Source organism: Octopus bimaculoides, chromosome 2, assembly GCF_046866305.1.
Source record: "Octopus bimaculoides isolate indiv1 chromosome 2, ASM4686630v1, whole genome shotgun sequence".
Lineage (NCBI taxonomy): Eukaryota > Metazoa > Mollusca > Cephalopoda > Octopoda > Octopodidae > Octopus > Octopus bimaculoides.
The window spans coordinates 116,303,290-116,323,203 of record NC_142929.1 but is presented as its reverse complement, the minus strand read 5'-3'; the positions used below and the strand labels follow the sequence as shown (position 1 = coordinate 116,323,203).

General features: G+C 38.3%; 1 protein-coding gene across 2 annotated transcripts; it reads left to right on the top strand.

Annotated features, from left to right (window-relative positions):
* Positions 1-1,266: 1,266 nt before the first annotated feature.
* On the top strand, positions 1,267-19,428 carry LOC106881127 (beta-1,3-galactosyltransferase 1). Of its 2 annotated transcripts, XR_016240724.1 has the most exons (3): positions 1,267-1,394; positions 2,049-9,086; positions 18,711-19,428. XR_016240724.1 is itself a non-coding variant. In XM_089347525.1 (2 exons), exon 2 carries the CDS (start codon positions 7,390-7,392, stop codon positions 8,716-8,718), a length of 1,329 nt encoding a protein of 442 aa, XP_089203651.1. In that variant the 5' UTR covers positions 1,267-1,394; positions 2,049-7,389; the 3' UTR covers positions 8,719-9,207. The 2 variants fall into 2 exon arrangements, 1 of the variants encoding a protein (XP_089203651.1); XM_089347525.1 differs by lacking the exon at positions 18,711-19,428 and having other exon boundaries at positions 2,049-9,207.
* The last annotated feature ends 486 nt before the right edge of the window (positions 19,429-19,914 follow it).

The following is a 19,914-nucleotide window of genomic DNA, read 5'->3' as shown; positions in this document are numbered from 1 at the left end:
ATCAGCAACAAGAGTCTACGACTACTATCCAGCATCATCGTCATGACCAACACGATTCTACGATTACTACTACCAAGCATCAATCTCCACCAGCGTCAACACGACTTACTATGTACACCAAACCAAACCTCCGCGGCACATCTCTCTCTTCGATTCTGTTAGGTGACTCAGCTTCACCACGATAAATAAACAGACAAGAGTTCTTAAACAGACAAGAAATTCTCAGCCAGCGACGAACATCTGTATAACAAGAATCACGGCCCGGCATCGATGCCACGACATCACAACTAGTGATCAGCTCTGCCAAACTCAGCCAACTCACTTCACATACAGATTCATATTATTGTGTACCCAAGAACTGGTATAATTGTTCACGTGTTATTGACTCTCTTTCTATCTGCTGTAATAATACACATACACATACATGTATCACTCACATACATACTTTTCTTTGTACGACGGCCTGTCTTTGATTATGTTCTTATATGTCGCATTCACACTCTCACACAGACATACATCTTTAACGCTACAATAAATATCTCTGTTATTCATCTTATACGGTTGTGGTCTTTCATTACTGGTCATCTATGTTATCGTCGCATAACATATTAGTATATCATCTTCGACATATATTGTTGTGTTCGACCGTGCGACGCGTTTAAATAAAAGGAGTCCTCTGTTTTTCCATTCGTCACCATTTCTCCTTTTTGAGTTCGCACGGTCGTCCCTTACAGTACTATATATCTCGATAGGTTCTGCCGAAGTTGTCCCGGATTTAATGATATTTTTAAGAACTTTGAAACAGAGAAATACATATTCTTAATCCATTATTATACTATTTTTCCGATAGAGAATTATAAATTCTGTCCATCATAATAAACAAAGCTATCAGATAATATTGGACAATAATTTTATTTACATTTTATACAGGTCAATAAACCAACGAGGCCTGTAATAAGCTATGCCGGGCATTTTAAATAGTACACATATGAGGCTTCGATTTCAACAAAAATACATACAGAATGAATAAATGTTACAGATAAACTCGAAGGACTGATTGTTAGCGATGTAGGTAACCCTATTTGAAGCAGGTTCGCATGCCCACAAAATATTCGTTGGGTATCAACGACAGTTTCTCTCCTGATCGAACATTCTAGAACATGCCAAGCGAACGTGGTTAGCTCCCCCTTTGTTAACTTACTAAGCGTAACTATTAAACGACACCCGTGAGGGCGCTAGTAGCATATCGCCTATTTAAAAGTGTATCTCGATCGGACTTTTTTTTTCCACGACACGACGAGGTCAACTTCGGAAAGAGAGCCAGGCACATGAATTCAACATTCATTTCCTAACAGCAAATCGCTATGGTATTCTACGTCTAGTGCTTGTGTAAAGTAAATTTTGTAGTTTGAATTACTTCTATTTTCTCATTGTCATCGTGGAACATGTCAAGTTGTTCAGAACCTTTTTTTCATCCCAAATAACTTTATTGAACAATGTGTATTCACTGTATGAGTTCGTTTGTCACGCATCTGAATAAAATCTTGGATACGAAATTGTCACTTACTGCACCAGAGACATTTCACGGCCATTGGATTAATGACTCAGTCCAATTATTAAAGTGTTGGCGTTTTCATTAGCGACATCGCCCGCTAAATCAGGATAAACATGAACACAGCGTTCTATAATTTTATTATCAAGTTGTATGTATGTATGTATGTATGTGTGTGTGTGTGTGTGTGTGTGTGTGTGTGTGTGTGTGTGTGTGTGTGTGTGTGTGTGTATGTGTGTGTGTTTATCGTTTACAAAGTGAAGAGAAGGAAGCATATAATCTGGTAAAAATGTTCGGCCCCGTCGTTGTTATATCTTTGGTTATGAAAAAGTTGGGTATCGGAGTTGCACAGTAGGCTGCCACTAATCCGGCAACCTGTAATCCGAAACTAATTTAGACAAGAAAAATAAGCATAAGCACACTCACATCATCTGTAAACAAATGCAGACCTTTACAGTTTTTTATTTATTTATTATTATACTTTCTTCTCTTTTAGCTCCAGCCATGTTTCTGTAGCGTGACACAAGAAGCCAGCGCCATTTTGTACGAGATCTCACCGGCGGCCATTGCCAGGTCCGAGACAAGAGCGAGATCTCGTCTACAACCATATTTGCCGTGCGCGAGACCACAGCGAGGCTCTCGTGGGCAACATTTATTTAAGGAGGTGTATTGAGCAACCCGTTCTCTTCTCTCGCGTTGGCGCTCACGTTGAGCAACACTGCAACCTAGCAGCTCACAGCGGATTCTTTACCCGTTATCTTCAGAGGTAATGTACCTTTCGCGAACGGAGCTAACGAACTACGCGCTGACATACAGATGGTCGCCGGGAGCAAACCCCATGAAATGAGAACCAAATAAACAACCATTGAATTGCATCCGCTTGTAAACCTCTTCTTCTTCGAGTTCCAGAATCCTAAGACTAGAAAAAATAATTGTAATGGGAGAAGGAGATACTCCACAGGTATCAGGAACCTTCTAGTCCCATTATAGTTCCAATGCATAAAAGAAGTGCTTCTCGTGTTGTAAAGCGTAAACACAGTACATTGCCCACAAAAGAAAAAGGTGAACTTTTCAAAAAACTTGAAAGCGGTGTGTCTGTGAAAAGATGGTGTGAATTATACAACGTTGGATCTCCGACAGTTTACGACATAAAAAACAGAAAGACCAGTTACTCTGTTTCTTTGCTAACAGTGGGTAAAAAAGAAAAACATGGGTAAAAGGAAAATAATGAAGGCTGGTAAAAGTGTAGAACTAGATTACGCATTGATGAAGTGGTTTAGATTGCGTGAAAGTGAAGGTGTTGAGCTGTCAGATGATCTTGTGAAGGAACAAGTAAAAACATTTAATGAAAAACTCGGACTGGAATACGAGTGCGATTACAGTGAAGGCTGGCTGCAGCATTTCAAAGATCGACACGGGTTAAAATTTTTGTTCCGTGCGTAGTGAAAAGCGATCAGCTGAAAATGCAGCTGTTGTTCATCATTATTCTGACCAAAAAGTTATGCAGATGGTTGTAAATCCCCGGCAGCAAGACGGTGAAAGAGAAAGCAGTGATGAAAAGTAGGAAGATGCAAGAGAAAGAGTTTCTATTGATCGGTTAAATCGGCTAACAGGGGAACTGCTAAAAGGTATAAAACAACACAGTTTTATAAGTGAGCAAGAAATAATGAACATTTATATGCTACAGGATAAACTGATCAAAGAAAGGCCAAAATATATGAAACAGCATAGCTTGCAAGATATGCTTAAAAAAAAACTAGAAAGTGTACAACAGAGAAGTCATCACTTGAAAATCCAGTGCCTTCAACATCATTTCGCCCAGATGTGCTGCCACCGTCACCATCAGTTCCTGATATTTCACCCACTTAACACGATGATGAAGATGGGAGGCCTGACAGCACGAGGCCTGACAGCACTTCACCTCAAGAAGGTGCCAATCTTGATATACTCTCACCTCAGTGATGATCTTTGTGTACATCAAGTACTTTACTATTCATTTTACCTGGGTGTTTTCCAGATACGCGGCTCCAAACAATGACATTGCTATCCACCAGAATTAACCACCCGATTCATGCAATCTGGGTGAAACTTTTATTTTGTACGATGTACTCTCTGCCATCAGAGCCAATTATCAAATTTTGATCCATCTGACTGAAGATTTTACAGTAGTCTGACAGCATCCAATTGTTATACTCCTCGACACGTTGAATGTGTGTACTCTGGTTTTCTATAGAAACGTACGTCTTTTTAACGCATAATGTCCGACAAACCCAAATTGTTTTAATCGATTTTTGATATTAGTGAAACCAATTTGTATGTAGTATTGGATAAAAGGCGAAGTCGACCTCGGAAAGGATTTGAACTCTGAATGCAAAGAGACGTAACTGAAAAGCATTTTGCTGTCGGGCGTCCTACAAATTTTGCCAAATCCACTGGTTTTTTAATCATAAATAGAATATGTAATCTTGTGCTAAAATGTTGGCCATTTTTAAGTGGAGAGATGTTCTGATGGGCCAAAAATAAATGAAATTAATCTCAGTCAAAATGTCGATCGATGAACCACATTGTCTTTCTTTCCAAAGTTGTTTTACAACAAATTTAGTGAAACAAACTTTATAGTCGGCGTCTATGTGTTTTTTTACGCCACGTTAAGATTAGATCACATCTACTAGGTGATTTTTTTTTTATCACTACTTTGACAAATACGGTAAAATCTGTGCTTTACTGAGGAGGTCTAAAACAAACACATCATGTCTGATGTTGTTCCCCGTACTTGCTGAAAAAATGAAAATAATATTAATCAGTGATTAATATTGTCTTTTCCTAGAGCGGTTAACTGGCAGAATCGTTAACATATCGGACAAAATGTTTAGCGGCTTTACGTTCTGAGTTCAAATTCCGTCGTGGTTGACTTTTGGCTTTCATCCTTGAATGAAATAAGTATCAGTTGAATACTGGGGTCAGTTTAATCGATTTAACGGATCTTTTCCTTTTGGTCGGCATATAGAAAAAATAATTTTTTGTAACTAAACACTTTCAAATTTCGTATACTGGTAGAATGTGTCATTTAAAACATCATTTACTCTTGGCGTTTTTAAAAAAATTTCTTTATTTTCGAAGTTGTTTGGTATTAAATTTGTCGTATTTCGGTAATTTCAACCAATGAATGACGTCTATTAAGGCGAAAACAATTACTGCTGTGGTTTGTCAACAAGACGTTCTGGCGGTGTTAATTTACTTCGTCACTGTTATTTATGACATCGTTCGTGCGTTTGTACTGGTTTTAGCTTTAGGGTTTTAGGGTTAGGATTAGGGTTCGGGTTTTAGAGTTAGGGTTAGGGTTTTAGGGTCAGGGTTAGGGTTTTAGAGTTAGGGATAGGGTTTTAGAGTTAGGGTTAGGTTTGTTTTTTTTTCAGCTACTATTTTCGGAAAGACATTCCCCCTCCCCCTTCAATTTCTTAATTTTTCACATTTTTCCGTAACTCTAACCCTAAAATCCCAACCCTAACCCTAACCCTAAAACCCCAACCCTAACCCTAAAACCCTAATCCTAACCCTAATTCTAAAACCCTAATCCTAATCCTAAAACCCTAATCCTAACCCTAACTTTAAAACCCTAACCTTAACCTAACCCTAAAACCCTAACCCTAACCCTAAAACCCGAACCCTAGCCCTAACCCTAAAACTCATAAGCTAAAACCAGTACAAACGCACGAACGATGTCATAAAATACCGCCGATAGTTGTTGTTGACAAACAACGGCAGTAATTTTATTCAGCTGAATACACGCCATTGATTGGTTGAAATTACCGAAATACGACAACTTTAACACGAAATAACTTTGAAAATATAAACTTTTCTCAACAGCACTAAGAGTAAAAGATGCTTTATATGACACATACTACCAGTGTCCGAAGTTTGAAAATGTTTAGTTACAAAAAATGAATTTCTCGATGTGCCGTTCAAAGGGAAAAGATCCCAATACTTGACTGATACGTTGTTTCATCGAGCTCAGGGAGATGGAAGACAAAATCATCTTCGGCAGCATTTGAACTCAAACCATAAAAGGACGGGATTAAATATTACAAGTTCTTTTATCAGACACTATCGATAATCCACGACTTTTTTGAAATAATATAGGAATAGTCAAAGGGCGGCGAGCTGGCAGAATCGTTAGCACGCCAGGCGAACTGCTTAGTGGCATTTCGTCTGCTGTTACGTTCTGAGTTCAAATTCCGCCGAGGTCGACATTACCTTTCATCCTTTCGGGGTCGATTAAATAAGTACCAGTTACGCACTGGGGTCGATGTAATCGACTTGGATTTAGTTCAAAACGGGGGCACCAGTATTTTCTTAACGAAACACTTTGAAACTTGGGACACTGGTAGAATGTGTCATATAAAACATCTTTTTCTCTTAGTCTTCTTAACAAAAAAAACGTACATCGCAAGTTATTTCATGTTAAAGTTGTCCTATTTCTGTAATTTCAACCAATGACTGACGTCCATTCAGTCGAATACAGTAAGTGCTGACTACGTAAACAAACGATTCTCAAACGATTCTGGCGGTGATAAAATTATTATTTCCTTGTCAAAAAATGGCTGAAGCATATTGGCAGTAGCTAATAAACCTTTCTATTATAGGCACAAGGCCTGGTTTTTGAGGGAAGGAGCAAGTCAATTATATACGCTGTGCGTATCTGCGTTTGTATTTATTTTCTGTTCAACAACTTTTCGCTAATTTTCTATGTACCGTGATTTGAGGAATATTTGGCTGCTATTTCTAGGACTAACCCTAACCCTAACCCTAACCTTTGGAGATTAAATACGCTTTACACCGCTTAAACTGCCAAAGGAGTAACTGTAAACAGCTGAATACTTGTCAGTGATTGGTTGAAATTATCGAAATAACACAATATTTTACATGAAATAAATTCGAATACAAAAATTTTTTTCTGTTCTATAACACAAAATAGATAAGTATACGAAGTTTGAAAGTCTTTCGGTACCAAAAACACTACATAAAACATAAATGAAAACTGGTGCCCCCGTTTTGAACTAGATCCATCGACTTAATCCCTTTGTTTGTCCACTCTATGTTTAGCCACCTGTGGGCAATAAAGAAATAAATATAGGAATAGTCAGAGTGATGAATTGTCAAAATTAGAAGAGCCTTGTGATATTTACAATAATTCCGTCTCATTGTGTTCTGAGTTCGATCCTTGACAAGATTGTTTTTGTCTTTAATACTCATGGATTTTAAAAAGAAAAAAAGAGTCAAATACTGGGATTGATTTAATCGGCGATACCCTTCTTCGAAATATTGAGCCCTTGTGCCTATGTTAGAAATAATTAAGAATTAATATTAGAACACGTGAAGATCAAAAATATTTTAGAATGAAATGTTATGTTCACGAAAAAGAAGCAGTTTTTGATATTAAATAATTTTTAGAGGCAAGCAACATAATTGCATTGCAATGAAATCTGTTAAAAATAATTTTGAAATTAAGCCACGTCTTATGTATGTCTTCGTGAAAAATACTTCTTTCCTTTTCTTCTCTTATTGTTTCTTAATCTAAGGCAATCAATATTACTCAATAAAGTATTGTATTCGTTGTTTTTCAGGCAGTTAAAAAATATTTTATTTGCATTGTTCCTGACCTTAAAATTGATTATCATTATGCCTTCTGACGCTTCTACTTTTCCTTATCCACATCATTCAGCTGAAGGTGGAGCGTGTGATACTAGAACATATGTCTTAACATTGATCATATCTAATACAATGACAACTCACCAATGAAATCTATTGCTTATACACATTCTCTCTAATGATTTGTCATGGCTTTAGATAGAAAGTCTCGTTATTTCCTCATCTTTGTAGCTCCACTTTTAACGTATATTACTCTCTCAGTATATCTCAAGAAACTCCATCAAAAACAACAAACATTGAACCTTAGTTCTCAAAAGCAGTTTAAATATGCTCCAACATTATCAAAACGGAATGAAGTAATTGACAAAAGAAGAGGTTCACAGCCAGTGATAGATGTCATCAAACAAGTTATGGTTGATGAAATACCCAGGGATTTTCGGCGAGAAAATAATGATGTCAGGGACCAGAACATGCTTGAATTAAGTCAAAAGTTTACTGAATCTGAAATCAAGAATGAGGACGTTTTAGAAAGAAACCAGATGGAGGAGAAGAATATGAATTTATTATATGAAGATAAGGAAGAACATATATTTAAAGAAAAATTCATTGAAAAACCAATTGCCGACCGAGAATTAAAATTGGAATCCCAGAAAAAGAGAAACGGAAAAAGTTATCAAATGAAAAACAATCCAATTTTTATGATAAGAGAACCTGATATGAGTTGGTGCCAGAAATTCCGTGCGCGAATTTTGATTTTGATATTCTCGAGACCGGAAAATATTTACGAAAGGCAGATAATTCGAAAGACCTGGCTTAAAGATTTACCCAAAGAAATGTACGTAATATTTGTAATTGGAAAGTCGGAATTTGATAAAGATACCTTGGAATCGGAAGAAGAATTTCAGGATATACTTCAAGGGGAATTTAAGGATCACAAACGCTCTGAGACAACAAAATTTATGATGACTTTATTTTGGTTTAGTCATTTACAAAATTATTGTAAAGTTCCGAAGTTGGTCCTTAAAACTGTGGATAATATTTACATAAATGTGGCCGCTTTCCACGAATGGTTACGAACTAAATATACAACTACTAAAAACGTCTATTTAGGCAGAGTAGTGAAAAATGACCAGCCAAATAGAGATCGTGCAAACCCCAGGTATGTTCCCAAGATAGCTTTTCATCACTATATTTTCCCGGATTATCTAAACGGACCTCAATATTTATTTTCGGCTGATGTAATCCAGAGAATGTCATACGTTTCAAAACTAGTTTTTCCTATTGCTGTTGAGGACGCTTATATAGGTTTGCTTAGTGATCGTCTGCAAATAAAACCAATACAAGACGAAAATTTTCATCTTCTTATGAAGACTACTAACGTATGTATCAATGCCAAACTTCTTTTCATTTTCTGTAAATCTGCCAAAGAAATGAACAAATTACACAGGCAAATAATTAACAGTAAAAAATCCTTCGAATGTCAGCCACCGCGAAGTCAGAAACATCTTGGGCTGTGATATACAAATGTGTTTCCTATTTTAGTACAGTATAGTTTATAACTATAAAATACACTGAACTTGTTTGGTAATTGTATTTATAAAATTTATTGAAAAATTTTCGATGTTTTAGTAAGATATTTACTATACTAATTTTTACTGCTCTAATCTAAACGTCACGAGCTGCTGCTCTATTATCATTCCTTTACAACGGTCACTTGATAATCTACCTTTCTCTGCTTATCTTTATAATTTAATTCATATATATAAATATTCCATGTATTCTTAAACACTGACTTTATGATATAATGTTCTTTTTTATTACACGAGGACAATGCCTATTTTAATACTGTTCACAAGGATATACATGAAGCAAATGAAAACTAATGGTACGTTAATTGAAACCGAATCATTATTTTGGCTCAAACGAAACCTATTTTAAATATAATACAACGCTAAACTGATTTAATAATGATTATTATTTTGTCTATAAACATCACGTCACACATTTACCAGTTGGAGTATTATTAACCAAATTATCTTGAGGATATACCTGATTCTTATTTAATTAACTCCAAATGAAGGGAAAGTTTTATTTATTTCAGTTGGGATTTCAACTTAAAGCATAAGAGGACATAAAAATAACATCACAAGGTATTTTATCCGACGTTCTATCGATTTTGCATTTCTATAGCAAAAAGAAAAAGTCACAGACCTCTACACTGAGTGGGAGAGTTTATGTGATGAAATCAATCCCAGTATTTGATTAGTATTTCATTACATTATTTTATCGAATTCTCGGAAGAAGAAAAGTAAAATTTCTCTGCTACTTTACCAATTCTGTCAACTCGTAGACGTTAAGACATTAAATTATGAAAATAGTATCTACAAAGGCTAGGTTTTCTTTTTAGGGCTTCCAAAATTGAATTGGTTCGCTTTGATTACTTTCCGTTTGTTTAGCATGTCTTTCAGCAACCCCTCCCACACACAAACAGACAAACACTCATCTATCTATCTATCTATCTATCTATCTATCTACCTACCTACAAACACTCATATACCTACTTACCTACCTACCTACATACATACATACACTGAAAGTTACCGAGTGGGTTTCGAGTAAGAGGACCTTCCATGAATTGTAACTTCAGGAATGCAAGTCGTGGTCAGATCAGTCCCGACTGGATTGCCTGGAGGAGGAAGTGAGCCTAAAATTAAAAGATCTGAAATACCTGGTGACCCCAGCTTACATCATTGCTGATGTGTCTCAGTTGATCCAGGAGATGTAGCTTACGGACACGCGCATGCGCACGAGGGGACACTGAAAAGTCCTGGCTTTAAGGGTGTCGCGAAAGGCCTGGCTGGAAGCCCAACCTTCCGAGTTTTTTTTACAGAGCTTAGAACAACTGACAGACCACTGCAGTGTGTGTGTGTGAATCTGAGATGGAATATGTTGAATAAAATCATTATTAACTGATCCTCCTGTATTTTCTTTTACCCAAAGCCAGGAGCTTTTTAGTACCCCGTCGTACACACACACACACACGCGCGCGCGCACACATTTATAAATATGTGTGTATATATGTCTGTGCATATACAAATATATTATAAGTGAACTTTTATAAATATATATTAGATATTAAATCATATAAACTTTCGACATTTCTGCAAAGTGTCGCCTTTGCTGTGGGACAATCGTTTGAGCTCATACCTATTGAAATACCAATTTTGTCAATGTCGCAGCTAATACATTTAAAACACGAGCTTTTAGAACGTAAGTACCAGTTAAACACTGGGGTTGTTACAATCGAATAAACGCCACCCACAACTCTGAAACCATTACGATTATTATTATTATTATTATTATTATTATTATTATTATCTACTACTACTACTACTACTACTACTACTACTACTACTACTACTACTACTACTACTACTACTACTGCTGCTGTGTGCTGGCGGAATTGTTAGCACGCTGGACGAAATGCTTAGCGGTATTTCGCCCGTCGCTACGTTCTGAGTTCAAATTCCGCCGAGGTCGACTTTGCCTTTCATCCTTTCGGGGTCGATAAATTAAGTACCAGTTGCGTACTGGGGTCGATGTAATCGACTACCTCATCCCCCCAAATTTCAGGCCTTGTGCCTATAGTAGAAAGGATTATTATTATTATTGATAAGGCGGTGGGCTGGCAGAATCGTTAGCATGCAGGACGAAATGCTTAGCGGTATTTCGCACGTTGCAGCGTTCTGAGTTCAAATTTCGCTGAGGTCAACTTTGTCTTTCATCCTTTCGGGACGTACCAGTGAAATACTGAGGTCGACATAATCGACCAGTCCCCTCCCCCCACAAAAAATTCAGGCCTTGTGCTTTTAGTAGAAAGGATTATTATTATTATTATTGTTGTTGTTGTTGCTTTGTTCTTGAACTCCTGTGAAAACTCTGCTTCATCGATTATGTCCAAATAAACCGAAACATATACCTTCAGAGTTGTCTCATGCACAGAAAATTAAAGATTATCAAGTCATTTATTCATATGCCTTCTCTCTCTCTCTCTCTCTCTCTCTCTCTCTCTCTCTCTTCTTTCTTTCTCTCTCTCTCTCTCCCTCTCCCCCTCTCTCTCCCTCTCTCCCCCTCTCTTTCCTTGCATGTTTATTTCTAGTTAGCTTTTTTAACTGTTTATGCATTAAATGTGTTAACATTAACTTAATTGTTTTTCACTTAAATGTTATCTGGATTATTGTTTTTAGACATGTATTTCGTGTCTAATCAGATTCTGTAGTGAAATTTCTCACTTTCATGTGTGTGTGTATCGGTAAAGCAACATCTGATAACTTTTCCATTCAGAATTCACGTTTAATACACATTAACAAACACGAACTCTCTTTACTCGTGCGCGCGTGCGCATATAACATGCACTAACAGGACCACGTGCGCAAGCACACTTTATTGGCAAACACAAAACTCATACATACTTATGCATTTACACTCGTATTGCTACTGCTGTCAAACGCTAGCGGCATGAACTTAAACACATGCGCACAAAGTCGTGCGCGTGAGCGCATTTGTATTTATTGCTCACATTAAGCAGAGATAATGATTGAGGGAATGTACTGCAACGAAATGTTCTGCATACTAAAGACAAATACTTCAAGGTGTCACATATGAAATATAGTTGATTGAAAAACGGGGATTAACTGAAATTATTCCGCTGGGTGGGTACGGGTCGTGTTTAAAATAATCTAAAAATAACAAGGGAGATAATTTTAATATTTTCTCCCGAATTTTATGGAAAATATAGACAATGCATGTGTTAGTAGATGTTATGTTGATTTTATTGGAGTTACCGCCCTTGCTTGGTTTTTAGAATTTTTCATACATGCTGATGCTGTTATTGACTGTATGAATAGGTTTTCCGGAGTTTTGCAAATAACTATAATACATATGTGAGAGCCAACCGTATACTTATTATGCAGAACACTCTCCCCAGTTATTTCTCCGATACTCCTATTACTGATATTCAGAACCAGAGTCATATATATATACCCCTGTTTCGCTGTCTCTCTGTCTGTCTGTCTGTCTGTTTGTCTCTCTCTCCCCCTCTCTCTCTCCCCCTCTCTCTCTCCCCCTCTCTCTCTGTTTCGCGCCGATCATTGTACCTGGCAATATTAACGGCGCTTCAGACAAGCTGGCTGGAAGGGCATGGCCGCTTTTATGCCGAAATAAATAGAGAACCCCCTGCTATTAAATACATACACAAACACCAACACAAGGAATACTGGTGGAACATCCCCATCAAAACATCTGTCAAGTGTAAACGTAACGGGCCGGACATTGTTATTTGGGACAAACAAGAAAAAGTATGTACTGCCATAGATGGTAGCTGTTCTGTTTATATGAATATCTTTTTGAAATCAAAGAGAAAGAGGACAACTGCTTCTCTTGATGCACTTGGCTTTGTGAGTAAATGCCTAAGTAACAACCTGGATAAGTTTGTTGATTTCTTTTACTGAAAATTCAAACTAACGCGCACATTAGAAATACAGCCTGTAAGCGTAACAGTAAAAATATATAAGACTTTCCTGAAGTTTAAGATGTGATATTTTTTGTTCTTTAGATTCCAGCGATAGAGTTTTGGATCTTTGTTTGAAGCCAGCTCTTTTTCCAGAGGATTGTATACATACATACATACAAAGATAGGTTTACTCGACTGAAAATGAGTACCAGCCTATGCTGATGCCGTTCTCTTTCACTGAAGTTCTTACAGCTTTGATGTTTCATCGAGTCAAGGGGTGAGAGGGTCTAGAAGGTATTTATGTTTGCTCACGACTACATAGGCATCTAAGGCAATGAGTAAAAGCATGGTCCATGCTAATAGATCATACTCGCTGGAGAGTGATGGCTATGGATGGCTATATACAAATTTATTAAAAACTATATGCGATAAATTCGTGATTTACTGAAATTATCTTCCCTTTGATCGAAAAGTAGACAAATGCATTGTGGCACTTGCCACCCACTGCAAATGAGACGAGATAATCTTAGAAATGGAGAATTTCTTCCAAACTGCCATGCCATTAAGGAAAAGACTATTTGATTATTTGGAGATAAAGAACGAAGCATTGGTCGGCTCGGGGTTATAGCAGAAGACACTTGCCCAAAGTGCCGCCCAGTGGGACTGAACTCGAAACCACGTGGTTGCAAAGTGAACTTCTTAACTATACAGTCATACCTGTGTCTCTGACAACATTCTCTTCCGTAACTCACGCAATTATATATATGTTGTGCAAATATTTTTGCAGTTCTTATAATTGGTCTAGTCTAAAAGAAAATATATATATGTGGTCTTCGTGGGACTTTCAATACCACTGAAATCGACTTAGTAAATATTTCTCTTGAACAGTTGCAAGTTGGTTCTCCATGGGGCATACTCACACAAGTCTTGCATGTATACAGATTTATATACATTGATACGTAAACACGTAAATATACATAAATTATAAGGTGTTGTCCTTTCTCAAACATAAGAGTCGTATCACTTTATAACCCGTTTACATCCTGTTAAGTAATTGTGTATGTATGTATTAAGCGCGCGCGCACACACACATTTATATATGCTTTTCCTCTCTTTCTTACTCTCCCTAACGTGGAGGTGCAATGGCCCGGTGGTTAGGGCTGCGGACTCACGGTCGTAGGATCGCGGTTTCGATTCCCAGACAGGGCATTGTGAGTGTTTATTGAGCGAAAACACCTAAATCTCCACAAGGCTCCGGCAAAGGGTGGTGGTGAAGCCTGCTGTACTCTTTCCCCACAACTTTCTCTCACTCTTTCTTCCTGTATTTCAAAGGGCCAGCCTTGTCACACTCTTTGTCACGCTGAATCTCCCCGAAAACTACGCTAAGGGTATACGCGTCTGTGGAGTGCTCAGTCACTTGCACGTTAATTTCATGGGCAGGCTGTTCCGTCGATCGGATCAACTGGAACCCCCGTCGTCGTAACCGACGGAGTGCCACTGTCCCTAACACGAACAACTCTCAATCGAACGGCAAATCCGGTTACCTCCCAACCAACGATGCTGTTGCCATCGCGATATGCCAACAAAACGTACCAGCACATCAGTCCACATACATACTCACAGTCCAAAATTATATGCATACTTACACCAGTCATTCTCTCTCTCTCTCTCTCTCTCTCTCTCTCTCTCTCTCTCTCTCTCTCTCTCTCTCTCTCTCTCTCTCTCTCTCTTATCTTTCTCTCTCTTTCTCTCACGCACACAAAAATTAGTGGCACACACACACACACGTGCAAGCGCACAACTGACAAACGCGCAGCAGATATTCACAGCTCATACAAATACCCACGTATATGCGCGCACAAGTACACACTCCTAGCACATACGCGCCTGCACCCATAAGCACATACAATGCAACAAATACGTACACTCATACTATCGAGCTGTTACCACCAAGTCCTCACCCAAACTTCAGCTTACAAGCACACGCCTCCGCTCACACACATAAGAGATACACATGCAGGCACACACATCCACGCATCCATACTACAAGCGTACACACGTACGCATACATACCTTCGTCAGCTACCGATGTCATTTAAGTTCCTTCAAATACTATCTAGACAGCGAGGAGCTACCGACTTCCTGTTCAGCCACGTGGTCAGAGAAAGACTGGGATCTCTATTTTGATGGATTTGATATCGCTGTAATTCCATCAACACCGTATGAAACGCATTGACCAGGTTCTATATAACTATGTGCGGGTATGCCCGGACAATGTATACGTAAGAATAAATTCAAATATGAAATAGAGGTATCAACCACATATACTTAAGGTATATGCAACTTGTACTTGCCGGTAGACTGCAAAATGGCGTGGTGCACACCAAACGGTCTTTATAGGGGACCGGAAGTAATATTCTTGAACGTTGGAGAAAACCATGACACATCACAACCTTATATTGACTGGTCGATTAATAGACCAATCACATGAAACAATGGTCGTTCACTTGTGATGTCTGACCGATTATCAAGAAGTTGAGGTTTCGAATCGCTGCTGCAATACTATTTAGTGTCAGTACTGCGACAAGGATCCATAAGGAGTTTGTTCAGCAAATGTGATCCAGTTGCACATGCCGTTTGTTAAAGTTTTAAATCGGAGAAAACTCAACCTCTGCTACCCGAACTCCATCGATATCGAACCTATTCACCCTGAACCAGGACTGATCTGAGGTTGGACAGCAACGTCACCGATGACGACGAAGATGACACCATATATTTTAAGATTAAAAAAAAAAGGGAGATAACTGATAGAAGTCAAATTACATTATGTAAAATATTTAACAGTTGTTCAGTTGTTTCACTGCCGAAGAAAATCTCAATTTGTGACAGAAAATATTGTATTGTTTAGATTTGAACATGAAAAACTTTCTTTTAACAGTTTAACCGGTTGATTTTTCAAGTGAATGGTCTAACATTGTGATGAAGTCAGTTATGCTGCAGTTATTTGTTGACTTTTCAAATTATTACTATTCACAGTAAATATACAGACTGTACATACACATATGTATTTGTTTGACGCTCAGTAAAAAAGGAGATAGAGAAAGCTAAGCGTGTATAGTTAAGAAATTTACTTCGCTATCACGTGGTTTCAGATTTTGTCCTACTGTGCGGCACATTGGGCAAGTCTGAGTAACTTTGGTAGATAGAAAGTGTCATGCACACACACACACACACACACACGTATATATTCTTTTACTCTTTTACTCTTTTACTTGTTTCAGTCTTTTGACTGTGGCCATGCTGGAGCACCACCTTTAGTCGAGCAGATCGACCCCAGGACTTATTCTTTGGAAGCCTAGTACTTATTCTATCGGACTCTTTTGCCGAACAGCTAGTTTACGGGGACGTAAACACACCAGCATTGGTTGTCAAGCGATGGTGGGGGGGACAAACACAGACATACAAACACATACACACATACACATATATATACATATATACGACGGGCTTCTTTCAGTTTCCGTCTACCAAATCCACTCACAAGGCATTGGTCGGCCCGAGGCTATAGTAGAAGACACTTGCCCAAGATGCCACGCAGTGGGACTGAACCCGGGACCATGTGGCTGGTAGGCAAGCTACTATATATGTATATATACGTGTGTGTATGTTTGTGCGTGTACGCGCGTTCCCCCGTCTTTGTCATTGTCTTTGTCATTCACATTTCACAATCGGTGGTCGTGAGTTTACGACCTCGTGATTTAGTAGCTGGATAAAAAGAGACCGATACAATAAGTTCCAGACTAAAACATATTGGTATAATTGACTAAACTCTTGAAAGCGGTGCCCCAGCTTGGCCGTAGTCCAATGTCTGGAACAAGGAAAAGAATAACAGAATAGTATAATTCACTCACAGACAGACAAACAGACACACATACACGCACACACACACACACCCACCCAAGTGTGTGTGTGCGCGCACACGCGTGCGTGATACAAAGTGTCATATTTTCGCAGTTGAAATAAATGGTAATAAATTATAAGGTCAATAACAGCTGCAAAACACATGACCACGTCACAATGTTAGGACATACTCCCTTGTAAACTTACCCGGGTAAACAGTGTCAAAAGAACGCTTCTCACGTTTGAATCTGAACAATAAAGTATTTTGTGTCACAAATTGAGATAATATGTACACGTATGTGTGTGTATGTGTGTGTGTGTTTGCTTGTATACACACATGCACATACATACATGCATGCATACGTACATACATACATACATACATACATACATACATACATACATACATACATACATACATACACACGGTGTTGATTTTGTTTGCGCGTATGCATAGACAAAAATAAGATGGTCGGCTGTTTTTTTTTTAATATATATATTTTGTCTTTGTGTTGTTGGAGGTAACAAGATTATTGTGATCTCACTGGAGAATGTTTTTTGGGGTCTCGGTTCATGGGGGGAAGCGCAGTTTTTTTGTGTGTTGTTTAGGCTGCATTTAGGTGATAGCGGTAAGAGTGAAAGGTTATTAAAGAATGATGAGTAGAATTGTTTACATAGGAATGAGTTTTTCTGAAGGTGACAGGAAGTAGAAGGTTACTAATGTTCATAGGAGAAGAACGTGAGCGACATAACTGAGCTTTGGGAAAACCACGATCGGGTTACTTGTCAGATCTCTCATGAATACTACTGGTAATATGGAGTCCAATATAACCTGTTGCATGGTCGGGTCGTTGTTGATTAAATTGGCCTTCATCCCCCACCCCCACCCATAGGCTTGCTTGGTTAGGAGAGTTGCTAGAAATCGATCAAGACCGAAAACAAGACCTATCAAAAGGATGGATGAATCTAATGTAGGTTCAATGACTATCTAGCAATAGCACAGGCCCTCAGAAATTCCGGGTTGGTGTTCGGCGTGCTGGAAGACCACTGGGAGTGAGGCAGCCCTGAGCTTTTGTTAAAACATGTCTCTAGAACTCGCTGCAAACCTAGGCTACGTCTGTTCCGATAAGATGCGGTGATTTGGTCAGCGAATACTCTGTGACAGTCGACAACTGACGGCAAGATGAGCTGCTGCGGATCATACTATCCCAAAGGGTGTACGCATGTGATCGGGGACTAGATGCGAACTTGCATTCCCTCTTAAACTCGAAACATGAACTCTATCCCGCAACAGCGAATGACAGCTTTAGCTACGGCGTCCGCGCTACCGACAGCTTCGACTGCGGCCGACCCTCTGATGTGGTCAGTATTTGTGAGGGATGTGGTGAACTCGTTGATCGGAGCCGGCTCAACACATCCCGAGTGAATGCTGCAGCAAGTACACGTAAGTTCTTTGGGAATACCTGTGTTAATGAACAGCAGGCCAGACAGCGCCTCTCTGCTGACGTTGAGATGGTTTGATTTGGCAGGAAGATTCAGATCCAAGAGACTACAGTTAGATGTAGCTCATTGACAGTAGTTTTGTCAGAAGGTTTTTACGTGTCGTTTCAATCAAATACTTTGCTGATGACAAGTGAAACGATTTTGTTTCAGGTCATACTAAAATTCTTGAGTCACCGTGTATCCCTGGTTGTTTGCGTTCCGTTTTTAGTTGCATGTCCTTAGATATGTCCTTATTTAACTTACTGGAGAATCTTTCGATCGATGGGATATTTTTAGAGCTTACTCCCTAACTCTAAAACGAACGCCATCTAACATTGTTAACAATCTCCTCATCAACACACTGCAACCGCTATCTCACATAGGTGATGTACCTTCTTTATACGTTTTCTACTACAGCTATAACGATTTGTACTCTCTAAACTAGATGTTGAATAACATCCCAGCTGATGCGCCAGCCGTCTTCCTTTGCACGTAAACCCTACTGTGTATCACCTCACAGACAACCTTTTCAAACACATCGTTTAATCATTCTCACAGAGAATAGTATCTTCTGAAATTTCCTTCTTGTTTACATTTCCTTCTTTCTCACCACAGACTTTCAAACTGTAGATCTGCTGAACAACGACCCCACAAGTCAACAAAGAAGTTTCTGTGAAAGTGGTTTTCAAACAAGACGCTGTAGGGCGCTGGCACGTTTGATGGGGTATCTACATGCACTACGAAGTTTTTAAAATATGATTTAACGTTCTAGAAAATCCATACCAATACTAGAACGTTTTGGAAAGACGTATTATTCATAATTTTATTATACATAAATATGATTAATAAAACAGAATTAACTTTCCATGTAAAATGCACCAGGAAGTTAAAAAATTGGGAACCATTGCTCTACACAGTAATTTAATCTGCAAGAAATAGATGAAGAATTTCCCCAGATCACATCCTGTTTTATTAAAAACAGAAAGGTACAATGGGCACTCGTAACAAAGATGAGGTCATCATTGCTGGAATACATTTCATCATTGTTTCGACTGCTTCATCAGGGTGACCTCGGTTAAATAACAACTTAAAACAATCACATTAAATATTTTTTAATGACTGATCCATAACTGACCGAAGTATGGATGTTTATATTTTCAAAAGTCAGGAAAAAGTTGACGAACAGTTCATTTGGTCGAGCGCTGATCGAAATATTTATCGGTATTTACGTTCTATGGTCTAATTCCATTGCGGTAGGAGTAAACTTTGTTTTTCTTACTTCCAGGTCAAATAAAATAAACATCAGCCAATCATTGGAGGATGATTTAATTGATTATAATCTCCATCTATCAATATTTGTTACCCACTGCCTATAACTTAGCCAAATCATTAAAGCGTAGGACAAAATTCTTGAGTTCAAATTTATCTTGTATGACATTTGGTATTTGCGTGTGCAAACTGAAACTGAGAGTTTGTCTCGTGACTCGAATTTTACACGATTGTAATCTTCAAGGGAGAAAAGAAAAAAAACGTAGTCGTTAATTCATTACATTCTTATAAAGACAGCTTCCAATAAATCTTTAAAAACGCTGAAAACATCTAGCTCATGAAAATACCATTCATGAAAGATATGTCTATCCACAGTAAACATGTTCTTGATTAATTCATAGCTAACACCAACCACTTATAAATCGTTATATATACCTTTCTCTAAAGAAACTCATAATCTCATACACATATCTTCATTTTTATATTATGTTCTGTGACCACTAACAAAATAACAAGCACCCATCTCACCCATACACAAAAGCATACCAAA